An 18,448-nucleotide genomic window follows, 5' to 3' on the forward strand; every position below is an offset into this window, starting at 1 on the left:
GAGTATAAAATTATGACTGTAACTTCAAAGTTTTAGCATAATGGAAGAAATATTAACATAGCATGAGAGCAATCATGATTGAAATTCTACCAGATGCATGTTTTTAGAGCAGATTTTTAAATACTGATTCTCTCTGTAAAATGAAGAGCAATGTGACAAGAGCTAGATTATCATGTCATCATGACCATTATGAAACAATCAAATCTTGATAGCTGTGTTCATATCAATTAGTAGGTGTCATTTGAACTTGTTAATTTAAATTTGGAAGCTTCCACTAGTTCCAATTTGATTCTAAAGTCCTATTATACTTGATAAATTCCCATAGCATTCGATTTGAAACAGTAATTTCATAGCATTTCTTGTGCTATTCCTGGCAGTTATTATCCATAAATAACTTTAACATAACAAGAAAAGAAATTTAGCATTACATGTACTATATAAGAAATACATAGTGTATTTGGTTAGAACTAGTTGGATTTGTATAAGATTCCAAAAACTTTCAAACTTTAATATGTTTGGCAGTTATTAAACCAAAACTTGAGATCTAAAACCATATAGCCATGATTAATTCAAAGAGATTAACAATAATCAAAAGAGTGCGGAAAATTATACCTGAATCCATAGAAGAAATCTTGATTTGGGTTTCAATGATCTTCTAACCTTAGGGTTTCTCTAAATCCGAATTTCTCTCTCTAGATGGGGGTGAAGAGAATTAGAGAGTGTAACCCTAGGTTAGGGACCATAACCCCTTATTTATAGATGTTGTACATTTATAATTTGGCCCCTCAACAAATTACAATTATAACCTGGTATCTGCACATATAACCCCATGATTATATTTAAATACCCATTAACCCAACTTAATTGATCACTTTAGTGGGTTATCCTGAAAGATAGCAATACACATTGATTAATTATATGTGCCCACAAATAGATTTATTAGATTAAATCCAACAATCTCCCACTTGGGCACCATATGATTCCTTAAATTGTGTATAAACTTATGAGCTCAAAAATTGCTATCACTGAAAAGGTATTTCCGAACAATCTCGTCCATTGACTATATCAATATAGGATCAAAGCGGCCTTCATCACATTTATCGTGACTCGACCCATCAATGGTCACATATACCAATACAATCAAACGACATAGATCAATCATGGATGTGCAACATGAAAATTACATGCAATGTGATCAGTACATGTCTATTTTCAACTGGTCCTCCTTAGTGAGGTCAAAACCAAACATAATGTAACAGAGTGTCTTAACTGAATACTTTATTCTGATCAGACAATACAACCAAACATAAAGCACCACAAATACAAACTCCCACTAAAACATAATATCCTCAAATAATACCACACCCATATGAGCAGTATGCTCATGAAAGACCTTAGGTGGCAGTCCCTTAGTAAGAGGATCAGCTATCATGGAGTTTGTCCCAATGTGCTCTATGGATATCTGTCCACTCTGTACCCTTTCTTTCACAACCAGGAACTTAATGTCAATATGTTTTGACTTAGTTGAGCTCCTGTTGTTATTGGAATACATTACTGCAGATTTATTGTCACAATATAACCTTAGTGGTCTTTCAACATTTTCCAAAATGCGCAGTCCCGTGACAAAATTTCGCAGCCATATTCCCTGATTGGATGCCTCATAGCAAGCTACAAATTCTGCTGCCATAGTGGAGGAAGCTACTAGTGTTTGTTTGACACTTTTCCATGATATAGCTCCTCCTGCTAACATATAAATGTAGCCTGATGTAGACTTCCTGCTATCTTGGCATCCAGCAAAATCAGAGTCCGAATACCCAATGACCTCTAATTTCTCTGATTTTCTGTATGTGAGCATGTAATCTTTTGTTTTCTGAAGATACCTCATAACCCTTTTGACTGCTATCCAATGATCCATACCAGGGTTGCTTAAGTATCTGCCTAACATCCCAACAATGTACGCAATATCCGGACGCGTACATACCTGAGCATACATTAGACTTCCTACAGCCGAAGCATAAGGAATCTTCTGCATTTCCTGAATTTCAAGGTTACCTTTAGGGCACTGATTGAGACTAAACTTGTCTCCTTTAGCAACAGGGGTGTCACCTGGTCTGCAATCTTGCATGCCAAACCTTTTAAGTACCTTATCGATATAGCTCTTTTGTGATAATCCAAGAATACCCCGAGAGCGATCTCGATGTATCTGGATCCCTAATATAAAAGAGGCGTCCCCAAGATCTTTCATCTCAAAATTCTTTGATAGAAATCTCTTGGTTTCGTGCAACATGCCTATATCATTAGTGGCAAGCAAGATGTCATCCACATACAGAACCAGAAAAATATACTTACTCCCACTGAACTTGTGATATACACAGTCATCAACAATGTTCATCTCAAAACCGAACGAGATAACTATTTGTTGAAACTTATGATACCATTGACGAGGAGCTTGCTTGAGTCCATAGATGGATTTCCTTAATTTGCAAACCATATTCTTTGGGTCTCCTGACACAAAGTTTTCTGGTTGCACCATATAAATCATCTCATCAATGTCTCCATTGAGAAATGCAGTCTTAACATCCATCTGATGTAACTCAAGATCATAATGAGCAACAAGTGCCATGATTATTCTGAAAGAGTCTTTCGATGAAACCGGAGAGAAAGTCTCTGTATAATCAATGCCTTCCTTTTGAGTATAGCCTTTAGCCACAAGACGCGCCTTATACCTCTCCACATTACCGTTTGCATCCCGCTTGGTTTTAAAAATCCATTTACAACCAATTGGTTTTGCACCTTCTGGCAATGGGACAAGTTCCCAAACCTTATTGTCTTGCATAGACTTATACTCTTCATTCATGGCATCAATCCACTGTTGAGAGTTAGAACTTTTCATGGCCTGAGAGAAGTTGATTGGATCATCTTCTAACATTCCACTACTTTCCTCATGTTCTTGGAGAAATACAATATAATCATCCGGAATAGCATTTCTCCTTTCTCTCGTGGATCTCCTTAATGGCACTGGTTCTTGAGGTTGTTGAGTTTGTTCTTCTGGAACAGGGAGTTGTTCAACATTATCATCTTGAGGTTCCGGATTTACTTCTTGAGCAACAACAGGTATAGGAACCTGAATATTGTCAAAAGTAACTGTATGGATTGGATCTGAAGCCAATTCCTCCTCAAAACTAATGTCTCTAACCTTATTTCTCCCCCCAAACTCAACATCCTCAAAGAATGTTGCTGTTCCCGTCTCAAAAATATTCCTTATAGTGGGATCATAAAACTTATAGCCCCTAGAGCGATCAGGGTACCCAATAAAGTAGCTGCTAACTGTTTTGGAGTCCAATTTCTTTTCATTTGGCCTATAAGGCCTTGCCTCAGCTGGACATCCCCAAATATGTAAATGCTTTAAACTGGGCTTTCGACCAGTCCAAAGCTCATAAGGTGTTTTAGCAACTGCTTTACTTGGTACTCTATTCAGAATGTAAGCTGCTGTCTTAAGTGCTTCTCCCCAGAGTGACTCTGGTAAAGAAGAATGAGCAATCATACTTCTTACCATATCCTTAAGAGTCCTGTTTCGTCTTTCAGCTACACCATTCATGCTAGGTGAACCCGGCATAGTGTACTGTGGGACGATACCGCATTCCTCTAGGTATCTAGCAAATGGTCCTGGACGTTGTTCACCTGAACCATCATATCTACCGTAGTACTCACCACCACGATCAGATCTGACGGTTTTAATTCTTCTGTTGAGTTGATTCTCAACTTCAGCTTTATAGGCTTTGAACATGTCCAGAGACTCAGATTTTTCATGAATAAGATATAGGTGCCCATAACGTGAGTAATCGTCTATGAATGATATAAAATATTGTTGACCATTCCAGGATTCCGTAGGGAATGGCCCACAAATATCCGTATGTATCAATTCTAAGACATCCGAAGATCTGTTGGCACCTAATCTCTTCACTTTGGTCTGTTTTCCCTTGATACATTCAACACATACGTCGAAGTCCGAAAAATCAAGGGAATCCAAAATGTCATCAGACACAAGACGCTCAACTCTACCTTTTGAGATATGACCCAAGCGCTTATGCCATAATGACGCTGAATTTTCCTTATTTAATTTACGCTTAGTACCACGTGATTCCACATGCAAGGATTCATTATAAGAAGCAATTGTATCAAGCAAATATAGGTTGTCATAAATACTCAAGTAACCGGTTCCCACAACATTTGAATTAAAAGATAAACTGAATTGATTGTTTCCAAATGAACAAGAATAACCTGATTTGTCCAATACAGAAACTGAAATCAAATTCCGTCTAAAAGACGGTACTACAAAAGTATCTTTTAAGTCCAGATAAAAACCAGTTCCTAACAACAACCTAAAGTGCCCAATTGCTTCCACATCTACCGATTGTCCGTCGCCCACAAAGATGTGTCTTTCAACATCACTTGGCTTTCGGTAGCTCAGGCAACCCTGCATAGAAACACTTATGTGAGTAGTAGCACCAGAGTCTAACCACCAAGTGTTTCTAGGTACTGAAGCTAAATTAACCTCAGAACAGACCAAAGCAAGGAACGTACCCTTATTATCACGCCAGGCGTGATATTTTGTACAGTCCTTCTTTACATGTCCAGGCTTCTTACAGAAGAAACAACCCTGATTATCCTTATGTTGTTTCTTCTGAACTGGACCCTTAGCAGTTTCCTTATCATTCTTTCTTTTCTTGCCCTTATCCTTAGAAGCATAGGCCAAATGAACACTTTCTGTCTTATCTTGCTTCAACCTGTCTTCTTCTTGCACACAGTATGAAATGAGCTCGTTTAGAGTTCATTTCTCCTTTTGACAGTTATAACTGACCTTAAATTGATTAAACTGTGCAGGAAGAGACAACAGAACCAGATGCACTAATAACTCATCACAAAGATCGAGTTTAAGTGCCTTAAGTTTTGAAGCAATATGAGACATTTCCATAATGTACTCCCTGATATTTCCTTTGCCCTTATACTTCATTGAAATCAAGCGAGCTAAAAGCGTGCTTGTTTCTACCTTATCGTTTTTCGCAAAACGCTTCTCAATTTCGGCAAGGAAATCTTTAGCCTTAGTAATCCCTTCGGATTCTATGCCCCTGAAGGCTTCCGGAACGCCGCGCTTAATGATCATAAGACTCATGCGATTTGAACGCTCCCACTTCTCATGCTCCTTCTTTGCATCAGGAGTGCTATCCGCATTGAGAGGTTGGGGTTGTTCAGTTCTTAATGCATAGTCAAGATCCATGCAGCCAAGAACAATTAATATGTTCTCTTTCCAAACCTTGAAGTTTGTCCCATTTAGCATGGGAATTGAGTTGATGTTAGCAGAAATTGTTGCAGCAGATGCATTAGCTGAAATAAAACAAAAATGCTCACATCAATAACCATAATCAATAAAATTCAAATAATGACAATCCCCATCCAAGATACCGGCACAACATTAATATCAAGTCTTTGGACAGTAATATTAACTTGTAAGTGATACCTTGTTGCAATGATCAAACATTGACAATAACTCATGTCAAATAATGAAACTATCTTTGGATCGATTCATTATTCACATGTAAACCTTATAATTGTCACACGCTTATCATCGCAGATGTGTATACAGTCTAAATAAATATTAACCTTCCTTTGGGCCGATTAAATATTTACACGAAAGCATACACACAAACATCTCACATTCCTCATGAACAATCTACACAAGAGAGGTTACTTTGGCAACTTCTTGTTTTAATTAATCAATTGGAGTGAGAGACAACCTTAATACCTTAGTGTCATAATATTTGAATTAAATAATTGATTAAAAACAAAATTAGATTTAAATTAAAAAGTTTTAATTTAAATCAACTGAATTTCCAAAAAACTTAATTGGGGTCTCACGGCTTAATTATGGCCCATAACTTAATTGAATAATTAAGTATACCAAAGTGGACCCATGAAAAAGCTGAGGCTTAACCATAGTGAACACGAAGTTCGCTTGACTTCGAACGCGAGGTTCGACTGTATTGAGTACGAGACTCACTTAAGCACAAACGCGAGGTTCGTCTGACGCGAGGTTCGACTGTATTGAGTACGAGACTCACTTAAGCACAAACGCGAGGTTCGTCTGAGAACGAACGCGAGGTTCGTCTGAAAAATGAACGCGAGGTTCAACTTGAGAACGAACGCGAGGTTCGTTAAAAAAATGAATGCAATGTTCAGCTTAAGTACGAACGCGAGTTTTGACTGAAGGACGAACGCGAGGTTCGACTGAAACACGGACGCGAGGTTCGACTGAAGCACGAACGCGAGGTTCGACTGAAGCACGAACGCGAGGTTCGACTTAGAACTGAGCGCGAGGCTCACATTAGAACGAACGCGAAGTTCGTTGAGCACGAGGCTCACTTGAGAACGAACGCGAAGTTTGGTTAAAATTGAACGAACGTGAGGTTCGTTTGAAGCTTACCGCTTCGCCAAAATTTGAGGTAATCACCTCCTTAATGTTCGTCACGTTTTCACGCACGAACCCTTAGGGTTTCAAACTGAAACCGCCGCCATTAAATCAAAAAACAGATCTAGAATCGAAAAATGAGTTTTCTTGATCCAGATCCAAGAAAGAAAAAACCGCCGAAAAAGCCAAAAAATTCCAAAATGTCACTGTTCACCGACTATTTTTCAATCACTGTTCATCAAAAAAATTTACTGTTCATCAAAAAAAAATCGTTACTGTTCATCAGAACAAAAAACTTTACTGTTCATCCGAAAAAATTTCGTTACTGTTCATCCGAAAAACAAAACTGAATCTTTAACCAGAGATTTAAGATAAAAAAACCCAATAAAACTTAAATCCCTAAGAATTAATCAAGGTGACTCTGATACCACTTGTTAGATCTAAACCAAAACTTAAGATCTAAAACCATATAGCCATGATTAATTCAAAGAGATTAACAATAATCAAAAGAGTGCGGAAGATTATACCTGAATCCATAGAAGAAATCTTGATTTGGGTTTCAATGATCTTCTAACCTTAGGGTTTCTCTAAATCCGAATTTCTCTCTCTAGATGGGGGTGAAGAGAATTAGAGAGTGTAACCCTAGGTTAGGAACCATAACCCCTTATTTATAGATGGGGGTGAAGAGAATTAGAGAGTGTAACCCTAGGTTAGGAACCATAACCCCTTATTTATAGATGTTGTACATTTGTAATTTGGCCCCTCAACAAATTACAATTACAACTTGGTATCTGCACATATAACCCCATGATTATATTTAAATACTCATTAACCCAACTTAATTGATCACTTTAGTGGGTTATCCTGAAAGATAGCAATACACATTGATTAATCATATGTGCCCACAAATAGATTTATTAGATTAAATCCAACAATTATTACTTTGGAATAGTGTTGGAGAAAACATGATGCCTTAAAATTAAATGACTACGTTTGAGAATCTAGATTGAGAAGTATATCAACAATACAAAACTACGTGATATATTCAGCTTATTTTGGAAGCCGAAAGTGAAAGTTCTGCATCATAGAGTCTAACAAAAGCAAGTATTTGGTTGGCGTCTTCTGAGATTCTAAAGTTTCAGGATACAAAGAAATTTTTAACCTCCATAAAGTCATCATTAAGTATAAAGTATAAACGGTTATATTTGACAAATTTTGTTTTTTCTTTATACTTTTCTGAACTTATCTTTGTTCACCTGTTAGGACCGTGTCCGTACAATTAATTTTGTTTGATGAATAACAAACTTTCATATTGGTATAATATATGTTTGAGATGTTTATATATGATGCAAGAAAATAAGTTAATCATAGTTAATTCTCGAAAAATATCAGAGGCTAAAATCATGTTTGAGTATATGGGAGTGTCCATCTCTTTTTGCTACCAAACTACAGAAATTAATGAAACTCAATTTGGAGACATATAGCTCGAGATATGAATTATGAATGTTTTAGCGAGACAACGTTGAAACATTCGATAGCAGGCTGGAAACATATACTGGCTGAAATTTGTACGAGCCATAACTTTTGACTCGTTTATCAGAATCGCTATTATAATAACTTTTCAGAATGCTCTCGACCTAATCTATTAACCATCAATGACTGAAGAGATCATCAATGATGCAAAAGAGAGGTTCATATTATGATGGTGACTACTTAATCATTGATGGTGACGACTTGACCATCGATGGTTAAGTCCGATCATTGATGGTTGATCGCCAGATTTGTGATTCTCCTATATGTTTTGGACTCAATCTTAGCCTTTCAAATCTAGGGCATATAGACTTTTTTCTCATGTTTTTCAAATATTTTTCTAACCTTCTTCCAGATCTAAGCTTCAATCATTAGTAGAACAGTTTGCATAATCAAAGTCTTGTAAGATCTTTTTAGTTGCACTTAACTATTATTTATTTCATTGGTTTAAACTTACTTTCATGACGTACTCAAGCTAGAGTGAGTTGAGGGTTTACGGCACACTCAAGCCTGGTTGAATTGAGGAATTGGTCACCAGCTAGGGGTAGGGGTACTCGTGTGCGAAGAGTTTAGGTAAGACGACTAGGATTTTGTTCTTGTAAGCCTACTGAATCAGGTTTGTGATTCAGGAGAACCTTTACATAGTAAGGAGCCCCTTTGCGAGAAGGAAGAGTGGATATATGATTATTTATCAGAGATATGCATTATTTACTATTTTTCTTGTTATTGTTTTTATTTTGCTGCATATAATGTGATGTATTGAAAAATAGTAGGTAATCCTATTCAACCCCCCTTCGGCTTGCATCTCAGATCCAACATTATCTACGCAACAACTATCATGAAAGAAAAAGTAAAAGGATGATATTGATCCATTGTAAAATCGTTATGGTTTCTTTCGGTGACAGGTAAGTAAAGGGCTAAGAGAACTTAACCCCTCCTTCGTCTTTTGGTGACATGTAAATAAATGGTTAAGAAGACTTAACCCCCCTTTACCCTACAAAATACAAAAATCAATACAATAGTTAAATTAAGTTAACTCTCTATAATTTGTCAAATATATTAAATAAATAATAATAATAATAATAATAAAATTAAAGATAATCCCTTTAGAGGAGTTAAAATAAGTTAATCTCTCAATGTGAGGGGTTTAGTAATACTCCGATTTAGACGCATTAAGAGACCTCCATTTATAAAGAAAATAGAACACTAAAAATAATCATGAGAGTTAAAAGTAAATCTTACTTTAACAAATTATTTTAACCTAACACTTCTCCTTAATCCTTCTTCTTTAAAATAAATCTTATTTTAACAAATTATTTTAACCTAACTCTTCTCCTTAATCCTTCTTCTTTAACCCTTTGGGTAAATGTAGCCATGGAATTTTTTTTCCATATTAGTCCCAAAACCTTCATAGCTTCAAGTTAGTCTCCCAAGTCTTCATATTTTGAATTAATCCCCCAAATCTACATATTTTGATATTTGTTGCCAATATCTTTTAAGTGTTTTGAAATTAATCCCCACTAGGGGACTAATTTTAAGATATAAAGATCCGGGCCATCAATTTCGAAACAAATAAAGATTTGGGGATCGATATCTAGAACCCAATAATTATGTAGTTGGTGAGCTCTACATGTTAATTATCTAGAACCATCTTAGGAGTGTTTTCTCTAATTTACTAACTTCACCGTGTTTGTGAAATATGCTCTTTACTAAATAATATTTTAATATTTTCTAGGCGTATATTGCAAAATGATTAACTTGCACTAAAATACCACAAACTTTTTTCGATCTGTCGCTTATTTATCATAAGTTGCATTTTGTGCAAAAAAACACCATAAATTATTTTAGAAATCGGCACGTTAGTACACTTAATCATACAAAAGTAAAAATTATCACATGAATATTCTCATATGAATCCGGCATGTTGATTTTATAACTTTCTAGTTATTAATATTTATTAAATTTATTATTAGGCATATTCAAACTCAATTTTAATGTAAAATTAAGAGAAGTTTGAAAAACAATTTGGTTGATTTATTAATAAATTTAACAAATATTAATAGTTTAAAAGCTCTAAAATTAGTATGTAAGTATTATAGAGAAACATTTAGGTGATAATTTTCAGGTTTATAAGTGATCTATAGAATTAACGTGCCATTTTTTTAGCAACCTATGATATTTTTCTGTTATAAAATACAACGTATAGTATAAAAGGAAAACTTTGTGGTATTTAGCTGCAATGTTGCCTTTGCAAAATACCCCCTCCTCTCCTCACTACGGAATATTCTCCTCCATCAATTCAATACTCAACCGATACAGAAAAAAATCCTCACAGCGACGATTAAAAAACTCTCAAAAGCCAAGCTCTCCACTGTTTCCCCTCGATTTCCTTCAAATCCCTGTTGAATTCAATCTGACACCAAATTTTGATTCGCCAAAATCTCGTTTTGGAGCCCAAATTCTTCTCCTTTCTCCTTTTCCCATTATCAATTCCTCATCTTTCTCGTTTCTCGATCCTAGGGTTTAGGGTTTATCACCTAGGGTTTGTTGTCGCCGATTCCCAAATTTCTCAGTGTTTTAACAGGTTTTCTACTAGAGCCTCTGCCAATTTAGGTTTCACTGTTAAAAATTTCATCTTTCTGCAGATTTTTCTGGAAAATTTTAGGTTTAGGGTTTTACGGCTGAGTTCATGTTTTACCAAATTTCTCATTGTTTTAGGGTTTTACTGATTTGAGGTTTTCCTGTCAAAAGATTTATCTTGAAAAATTTAGGGTCAGTATGGCTCCAGCTCAACCTCTGGCTACTGGCGATGAAGAAGCCAAGCTCAAAATGGTGGTCAAATCCGAGGAGGTCAATGGGGATTCCAATGAGAAGTTAGTATGTGAGAGTAATTTCGAGGACAGTGGATTCTATGGGGATTCTTTAGCCGTGAGAGATAAGTCAGAAGCCAGCGGTTTGGATCAAGAAGTGGATGTCGTTGGAGTTGGAGAAGAAGGTGGTGGAGTAATGGGTTTGGATAAGAATGGGGATCCGGACCCAGATGCGACAGAGCAGTCGAGTTCTTTTGGGAACACGTTTTCGGGGTCAGAGGATGAGGCAAGGATGAGTTCCAGCGATATGGAGGTGGACTCACAGTTCATGCACACTCCAACGTCCCAGTTTGCACACACACAGTTTATGGGCGCAGATAATAGGGAGCCATCGGTTTTGGATGGATTTGGTAGAATTCGCAAGTATGTTGTTAATTTGCGCGTCAAATATTAGCAATACCATGTGGTTCCTAATTTTTTTATCATTAAAACATGTGTTCAATCTTTAATTGATTTTTTGATCCTATTTTGACTACATATATGCTTGAAATAGGATGAGAATGGATTAACTAATTGCTATGCCATGACCTTCAAGTTTGGCTTAGATATTGGAGTTTGACAAAGAACCCTTAACATGGGGGAAGTTGGGAAGAAATGGGGTGAAAATGATATGTAGATTCAAATGATATTTTAGGATAGCTCATCTCAATGTAATTTATACACTTCCTAAACATAGAAAAAACATACTTAGGCATAAAGCACAAAGCTAACGAATAATATTATAAAGTAGGGGATAACATTGTTTTAAATTTCCCTGATATAGCCTGATATATTGGCCAATGTATTCTTTCATGAAGCTTGATGCAAAACAGTATGATCTTAATATCCTTTACCACTTTTTGGCAATTTTTGGCCGATACATCCCCGTCATGGCAGATTTATCAACCCATATGTTGGCCAATATATATCCCCGACACGGCCAATATATTAACCGATGTGTTGGCCGATATATCAATTTATATAGCTTGTTGCAAAATAGTATAGTTCTGCAAAATTTCTTTAATGTTTTTAGCCAAACTTCCATCTATGAAGCCTTTTAGCAAATTCTAGTATGCTGCTTTCCCTCAGTAACTTTATGCAATTGGTTTGTGACTCTAAATGTATATTATTTACATTTTTGTATGCTTAGATTTCATTAAGTATGTTTGTATTACATTTTAGGACATTATATTATATATGCACATCATTGATATGGCACTCAGAGATTTACTACCTATCCCTGATATCCACAATCTGTTATGGATTTTCACTGTCCGATATTTTCTCGATATCCGATATTTAAAACCTTGGGAGATAGAGAAGATGTTATGATTCTTATGAAGCATCTGATGATTTAATTTCATGCTAGCACTTGAGATTTCAAGTTTGTAGCGCACACTTTGTTTCAACCAATAATTTGCCGATCGTCAAAGATAATATCTAGTTTTTAAACTTCGCTGATCTGTTTTATTAGTTTCAGCCTTACAGGACCTTATGGTACTGGAAAGGAATATTGACGAAATTCTAATTGTTTTCATGTTGGCGTTCTATGTTAGGGATTGTTTAGCATTGCCTGGATATCATGTCACTTCAGCACTTTGGGAATTCTTGTTGACCCCTTCCGTAGTTGACTATGTTTGCCGGACTTTAGTCACTTGTCATCCTTCATTCATCTATAAAGCGTCTTCCATTGTCTAGGAGAATAGTGAAGTATGTTTGTTGGTTGCATGCTATGTTGCATGGATATGTGAAAATGGGTCAATAAACATATCAAATATCTGTCTGTGACATAGATACACATGAAATCGTGTTCCAAAAGTAATCTGCCATAGCAGGGAAGAAACCCTAGCCCCAAATAGAAAATATGAATAAAAAGGAAAGATAAGGAGGAATAACGAGAGAAGAATAGGAGAAAACTCATCAGTCATCATTAGGTCAATTTTCGTAACAGGCAACTGGCCTAATATGTACATTTTGGTAAAGCTCACCAACTTGGTTGACATCAACTTGTAGCTGGCTGTAGGAGAATTTCCGTAAACTTCTGAGTCTTTGCAAAATGAGTTGTGCTCCACAGGCAACCCCATTTTCATGTTAAAAGCTTATATATACACTAGGTATCATGTCGGGTTTGTTGAGACTTACGGATACTGATGGTGTATGGAGTTTGTTGTGATTTGTGGGTACTGGAGGCGTATGGACTTTGCCATTTGTACCTGGTGCTAATTTTGCATCTCATGATGAACCGATGTTGCCTCTATTTTTTTAATGTTTTAATTTATTATTATTATTATATTTTTTGTGTACCCCCTCTCACATAAACATGCATGTACTTTTACATAAAATGGCTGCAGTATATGTGTTGTCTTGAAACCTTTTGTTCTTGTTCACTATAATAGAAAGTGACATTGTATTTTTCCAGTTTGTTAACTTTTAACCACTTAATACTCTTCTGATTGAACTTTGTTGTTTCTACTTATGTAAAAAAGCTTGATGAAGCACCAATTTTTTATAAATTTGTTCGTGAACTTCGTGCCTAGTTGATCCAAGAAACATTATCGTCTTGTACATGGGAACTTCCTGCTTATTAGTCTGCATCTCTCTGTTTGCAATGCAAATTTTTACCGACTGATTCCCTTGCACTTTATGTACTCTAATTATTCTTCTGCTCAATTTCAGGAAGAAAAAAGTTACTGCTCACTGGAGAAGGTTTATCAGCCCTCTAATGTGGAGATGTCAGTGGTTAGAACTGCGAATGAATGAACTCCACTCACAAGTTTTATTATATGACAAGGAACTTGCAGCATATAAGCGTGAAAAACAGCTGCAATCGAAAATGATAGAATTAGATGGTTCTGTTTCTAGATTGGTACCTCTCTCTTGTAAAAGGCACAGTAAAAGAGCCATGAAGAGAATGAAAAGAAAAAGGATTGAAGATACAGCTGATATACCATCATACATGTCGAACCATAGCATTTTCTCTTATTATGGTACCAACAATATTCATATTCAGGTTCTGGTCTTTTAGCTGAGTAAAAACTATTTTGACATGCTTTCTCAATCTCCTGCAGAAAATAAGAGAGCTGAAACTGATTGCCAGTCAGTGGATAATGATTGTGGCCATCGAGGTATGGCTGTTTCCTTTTGTAGTCTAGTCAAATAATGAGTTTCGTTGGCTTTAATCCTATTCAATCTTTTTAAATTTAGTACTATTTTGTACCGTATTATGTTGGACATAATGCTAAAGGGAACAAAAAAGGGAATTTAGCTATGCACAATTATCTGGACTTTTTCTTTTAATGCTGAAGTTCCAGATAATTGTGCATAGCTAAATTCCCTTTTTTAATGCTAAAGAATGAATGCTGAAGTTCGTCTAACAATGTATCAGAGAAAGATATCAAGCATGTGGATCTGCTAACCTTCTTGTCTATCTGACGGCATATTAAGCTATTTCCCTATCATGTTTTTGGCCATACATCACAGCTAATACTGTAAGCTAGATTGTTATTTATTTCTTTGATAGTATGAACCATAATGTTTAACTATGTATATTTACATAAGACAAACCTGTGATTTCCTGTCAAATGACAAAACATCTGTTGACCTGCTGTGAAGATGGCCATCATGAAATCCACTTGTTCAAGGCTTTGTGTGTAAACGTTTATGGATTTTTTTCTCTTCCATAGAAGCTTCTGTTGATAATTTCGTTACCTCTTATACGGATAAAGTTTCAATACGAGAAGATTTATGGGATTAAACAAATAAACTGGTTAGAAATATTCTCGATGACGATAAATGAACTGAATATCATGTGATATGTTCTTTAGTGGCTTCGTCTAACTCTACATAAATTAAGATAAATCTGAGTCCAAACATTTCTCTTAGTTTCCGCTTTGAAGCCAGGCATTGGAGGCCAATAGACAAAAGTGAGGACAGGTTAAATATCAGTTTTGACTCTTGTAGAAAGAATATTGAGGTACTCACCTGAGCTATGAGATGCTGTAGTCTAGAATCACGGACACATCAAATTACAGCACGATGCCCATATTTTTCTGAGCAATAAGTAATAACTAAGTTAATGATCCTCTATGAATATCACAAATAATATTTATAAGGATGAACTGGGAGGGGTTTTTAACAAAATGTTAACCTGCAACTTATCCAATGCCTTGAAAGTTTGGAAGAAGAAAAGCAGAAAACAATATTACTAATATCAGTATTGAGAAACATGAAACACATTGGTATGATGTTCCTTTGAGAATATATCATGTTGCTTTGCCATCATATAGGATTGGGGAACTGCTCCTTTGCTTGCGTGAAGTTATGAACTTTTTTATTACTACTGATAAACTCCTTGGCTGCAAAGCCAACTTAATGAACCTCAGGACAGCCGCTTCTGAAATTTATTAACTCTTCAATGGGTATAATCTTGATGCTGTTTTCAGTACCTTTAATCCCATTTGATTAAAAGAACCATAATTATACGCTGTTGTTTATGACAAATTTGTTAAAGTAAACCATCGCATAATCTCTACAGATTTATCATGGTTATAATTTAGTTGATATGACTACCTGCTATGACCAGGCAATGAGAGAATTTCCTAGCTATTAATGTCCTTGATCTTTTCTTCCCTTGTTATCAATTCGAAGCAGGCGATGAGGCTGCAAAACGCAATGAAGATTATGAATGGCTTTTACTAGGCCTCAATGATGGTGACGACTCTTTAGAGAAAGTACTTCACAATCTTGACAATATCCAGTCTAAGGTTCTTAGTCTTAAGACTGAACTCAGCAAGGTAATGAGCAGAAACTCCAGGGAAATCTACCCCAGAGCTAGAAGCCTTAGTTGCTCTCCCGTCAACAATGGAGATACCATGCCACAAAACAATATATCTGACTGTGAGTTGGAATTGCCCGAAAGTGTAGTTTCCAGTTATGGTGATGCTGCAGATGTTGATATGATTCAATGCACTGTGGGCTTATTGTCAGCTGATACTTCGCTACGTCACCATCCAATGAGAAATTTGTACAAAGACGTAAGATTTCTCTGCATATTTGTTCGAACTTTCATTTCTGGCAAGATGTGTTTTCCGCAAATAATTCAATTATTTTCAGTGTTCTCATTGTTGGCCTCTTTAGGGCGCTTCCAATTCCCCCCCTCTGATTAGCTTATGAAATCAATATATTGGACTAAATTTTGATATGATCATCACTATGTAACAATTGCCAGTGAAGGCTGATACTGCTGTTTACTGCTTGCATCTGCAGATTTGATGGATGTTTTCCTGATAAGACATTCGGGCGGCCCTGGAGAAGAGCGTAAGAATTTTCGTGAAGCCTAAATCATGGGGAAGTGGAACTCGAACAAGTGAAGGAAGAAGCACAGTCTTGTTCTGAGGATGCAAACCCTAGCCCTACAACTTCAACAGCAGCAGGAGGTTCAGGAGTAGAAAATGGTCAGGCACCGGTCCTGAAACCCTGCTACACCGGCAAAAAAAGAGGCCGGAAACCAAAGAAGAAGCGACGGGGTGGGATTCAGAAACGCCGACTTAATTGATGAAAACAGGTAATTTACTCAAAATATTTATAATTATTATGTTTATGAACTATGGTCCTGATGAGAAAAAAGAAAAAATTAATAAATAAAAAAGAAGGATGATTTGTGGTCTAAACTCATTTTTCTGTTTTCCGCCCCAGCTTTATTTCTCCTTTCCATGGAGTGCTTGTAGTTTGATTATAAATCTGTATTAAGTTTTAAATTAATAGAAATACTAGCATGTTTGAGATCTCTCTTGTCTAGATTTTGCTTGAGAAGTGCATTGTTCTTTTGATAGATGCATAGAAACTTGGCTTGTCTGATGTATAGTGTTTCTAAAAGAAGGCAGAACAAATTGATTCTCAACTAAAAACTTGCACAAAATAAGCTTAGTCCTGCAAAGCACGTGCCATGTGAAGCCTCATTATAAGGGCATCTCCAACCATACCCTCCAAATTTCACCCTCCAAATTGGAATATTCTAGGAATATTCCAATTTGGAGGGTGGAATTTAGAGGGTTGCTCCAACCCACACTCTCCAAATGTTTTTCTTTTTATTTTTTTAATCAAAAAAACCATATAAATTAAATAATATTGGATATAGTTTAGTTAATAATTTTATTGGAAAAAAAAATTATAACATTATAAAGGTGTCGATGAGAGCTTTAAAATGAACCCAATATTAATATTGCAATACAACATATTAAAAAAGAAGATCTCAACATATTAAAGAAAATTATAACATTATAAAGGTGTCGATAAGAGCTTTAAAATAGAACCATATACTTAAAATTTCATGTCTGATACTTATTTATTTAATTTAAAAATTAATAATTTTATAATAATACTAAAATAAATTAATTTTAGTTTCATTTTAAAGATCTCAACGAGCCCTTTTTAAAAATATAATAATTTCAAATATTAGATTAATAATTTTTTAACTATATTTATTTGAAATTAAACATCTAATTTAAATTACTAAGAAGGATGGTAAAGTGGTAATTTTTAAGAAATCGAATAGTTAAAAATGGTAAAATTGTAATTAATAAACCATGAATAGTGTTATGGAGAGAGACTCCATTTTTTCTCCTCACCCTCCAAATTTGGAGGGTCAAATTTGGAGGGTCAAATTTGGAGATCTCCAAATTTGGAGAGTGGTTGAAGAGGTTCCACTCTTCAAATTTGGAGATTTTGGAGATATAGAGGCCGGTTGGAGATGATCTAAGGCATATAATCAGCTTCCTTTTATATTAAGCAAGATCATATCTACCCTTTCTGTTTTCTTTATATTATCAGCATCGAATCATTTCTGTCCATAATAATAATACATCAACATTTGTTTCCTTTTTTGGGATGATTCTGATTTGCATCCGAGCGGATACAGGAACATGCTATTCACGAGATTACAAACGTTAATTATGATTAAGAAAGCGATTTCTTCACTTTCAAATCTCCACGGAGAAGTTTATGGTAGGGTCTTAGTAAAGCGTATAAAAAACTCGGGTTAAAAAAAAAAAAAGGTGACGCCTGCTTCAAACAGAGACCGTATTGCCCGCTGTATCTCTTGAAGCAGCAGGCTGTTGATGGATTTGGTGAAGTGGAGTGCTGCCCAGTTTGGTCCCCGGGGGCTTGCTCACAATACGTTGGGCTTGTCCCTGTTTCAATAATTTTGATGACCCATTGATTTGTGCTTTGCTAAAAGGAATGGAAGGTTCCATTGCATCCTTTTTTTTTTTACAGCCTGGTACCATGGGGTATGGTGTAATTACACGGGTGACCTTGAAGCCCCAGATGACGAGAACAGCTCAAGGTTTTTCTTGTAATTACAACATGTAACCTTAGGGTTCGATATCTTACATTCGGTATCTCGAGGTACGCATAATCACAAAGGATGACCCTAGAGTCTGCATGTATGTACGCATGTGATCCTAGAATTTTAAGTATGGGTAATAAGCGCACAACCGAACACCGTTAACATTTGACTAAAAGGTCTCAAAAGATGAAACAGCCGATCCCACCTCCCCATTCTCACAAAATCACTAGGCCTTCTTCCCTCACAAAAAAAAATGTG

The 18,448-nt window shown here is 35.9% G+C and overlaps 1 protein-coding gene across 2 annotated transcripts; it reads left to right on the forward strand.

Annotated features, from left to right (window-relative positions):
- Positions 10,286-16,025, forward strand: LOC109824286. Of its 2 annotated transcripts, XM_020390851.1 has the most exons (5): positions 10,286-10,580; positions 10,748-11,229; positions 13,522-13,832; positions 13,914-13,970; positions 15,496-16,025. In XM_020390851.1, exons 2-5 carry the CDS (start codon positions 10,775-10,777, stop codon positions 16,008-16,010), a joined length of 1,338 nt encoding a protein of 445 aa, XP_020246440.1. In that variant the 5' UTR covers positions 10,286-10,580; positions 10,748-10,774; the 3' UTR covers positions 16,011-16,025. The 2 variants fall into 2 exon arrangements, with proteins under 2 accessions (XP_020246440.1, XP_020246439.1); XM_020390850.1 differs by having other exon boundaries at positions 10,286-11,229.

This window comes from Asparagus officinalis, chromosome 9, assembly GCF_001876935.1.
Source record: "Asparagus officinalis chromosome 9, Aspof.V1, whole genome shotgun sequence".
Classification (NCBI taxonomy): Eukaryota; Viridiplantae; Streptophyta; class Magnoliopsida; order Asparagales; family Asparagaceae; genus Asparagus; species Asparagus officinalis.

What these genes read in the sequence shown, in the direction of transcription:
- LOC109824286 (XM_020390850.1), top strand. Translation starts at nt 10,775, where the DNA reads ATGGCTCCAGCTCAACCTCTGGCTACTGGCGATGAAGAAGCCAAGCTC. An exon ending in TAGCATTTTCTCTTATTATG is followed by an intron (nt 13,833 to 13,913) that starts GTACCAACAATA and finishes AATCTCCTGCAG; the next exon opens with AAAATAAGAGAGCTGAAACT. An exon ending in TAATGATTGTGGCCATCGAG is followed by an intron (nt 13,971 to 15,495) that starts GTATGGCTGTTT and finishes AATTCGAAGCAG; the next exon opens with GCGATGAGGCTGCAAAACGC.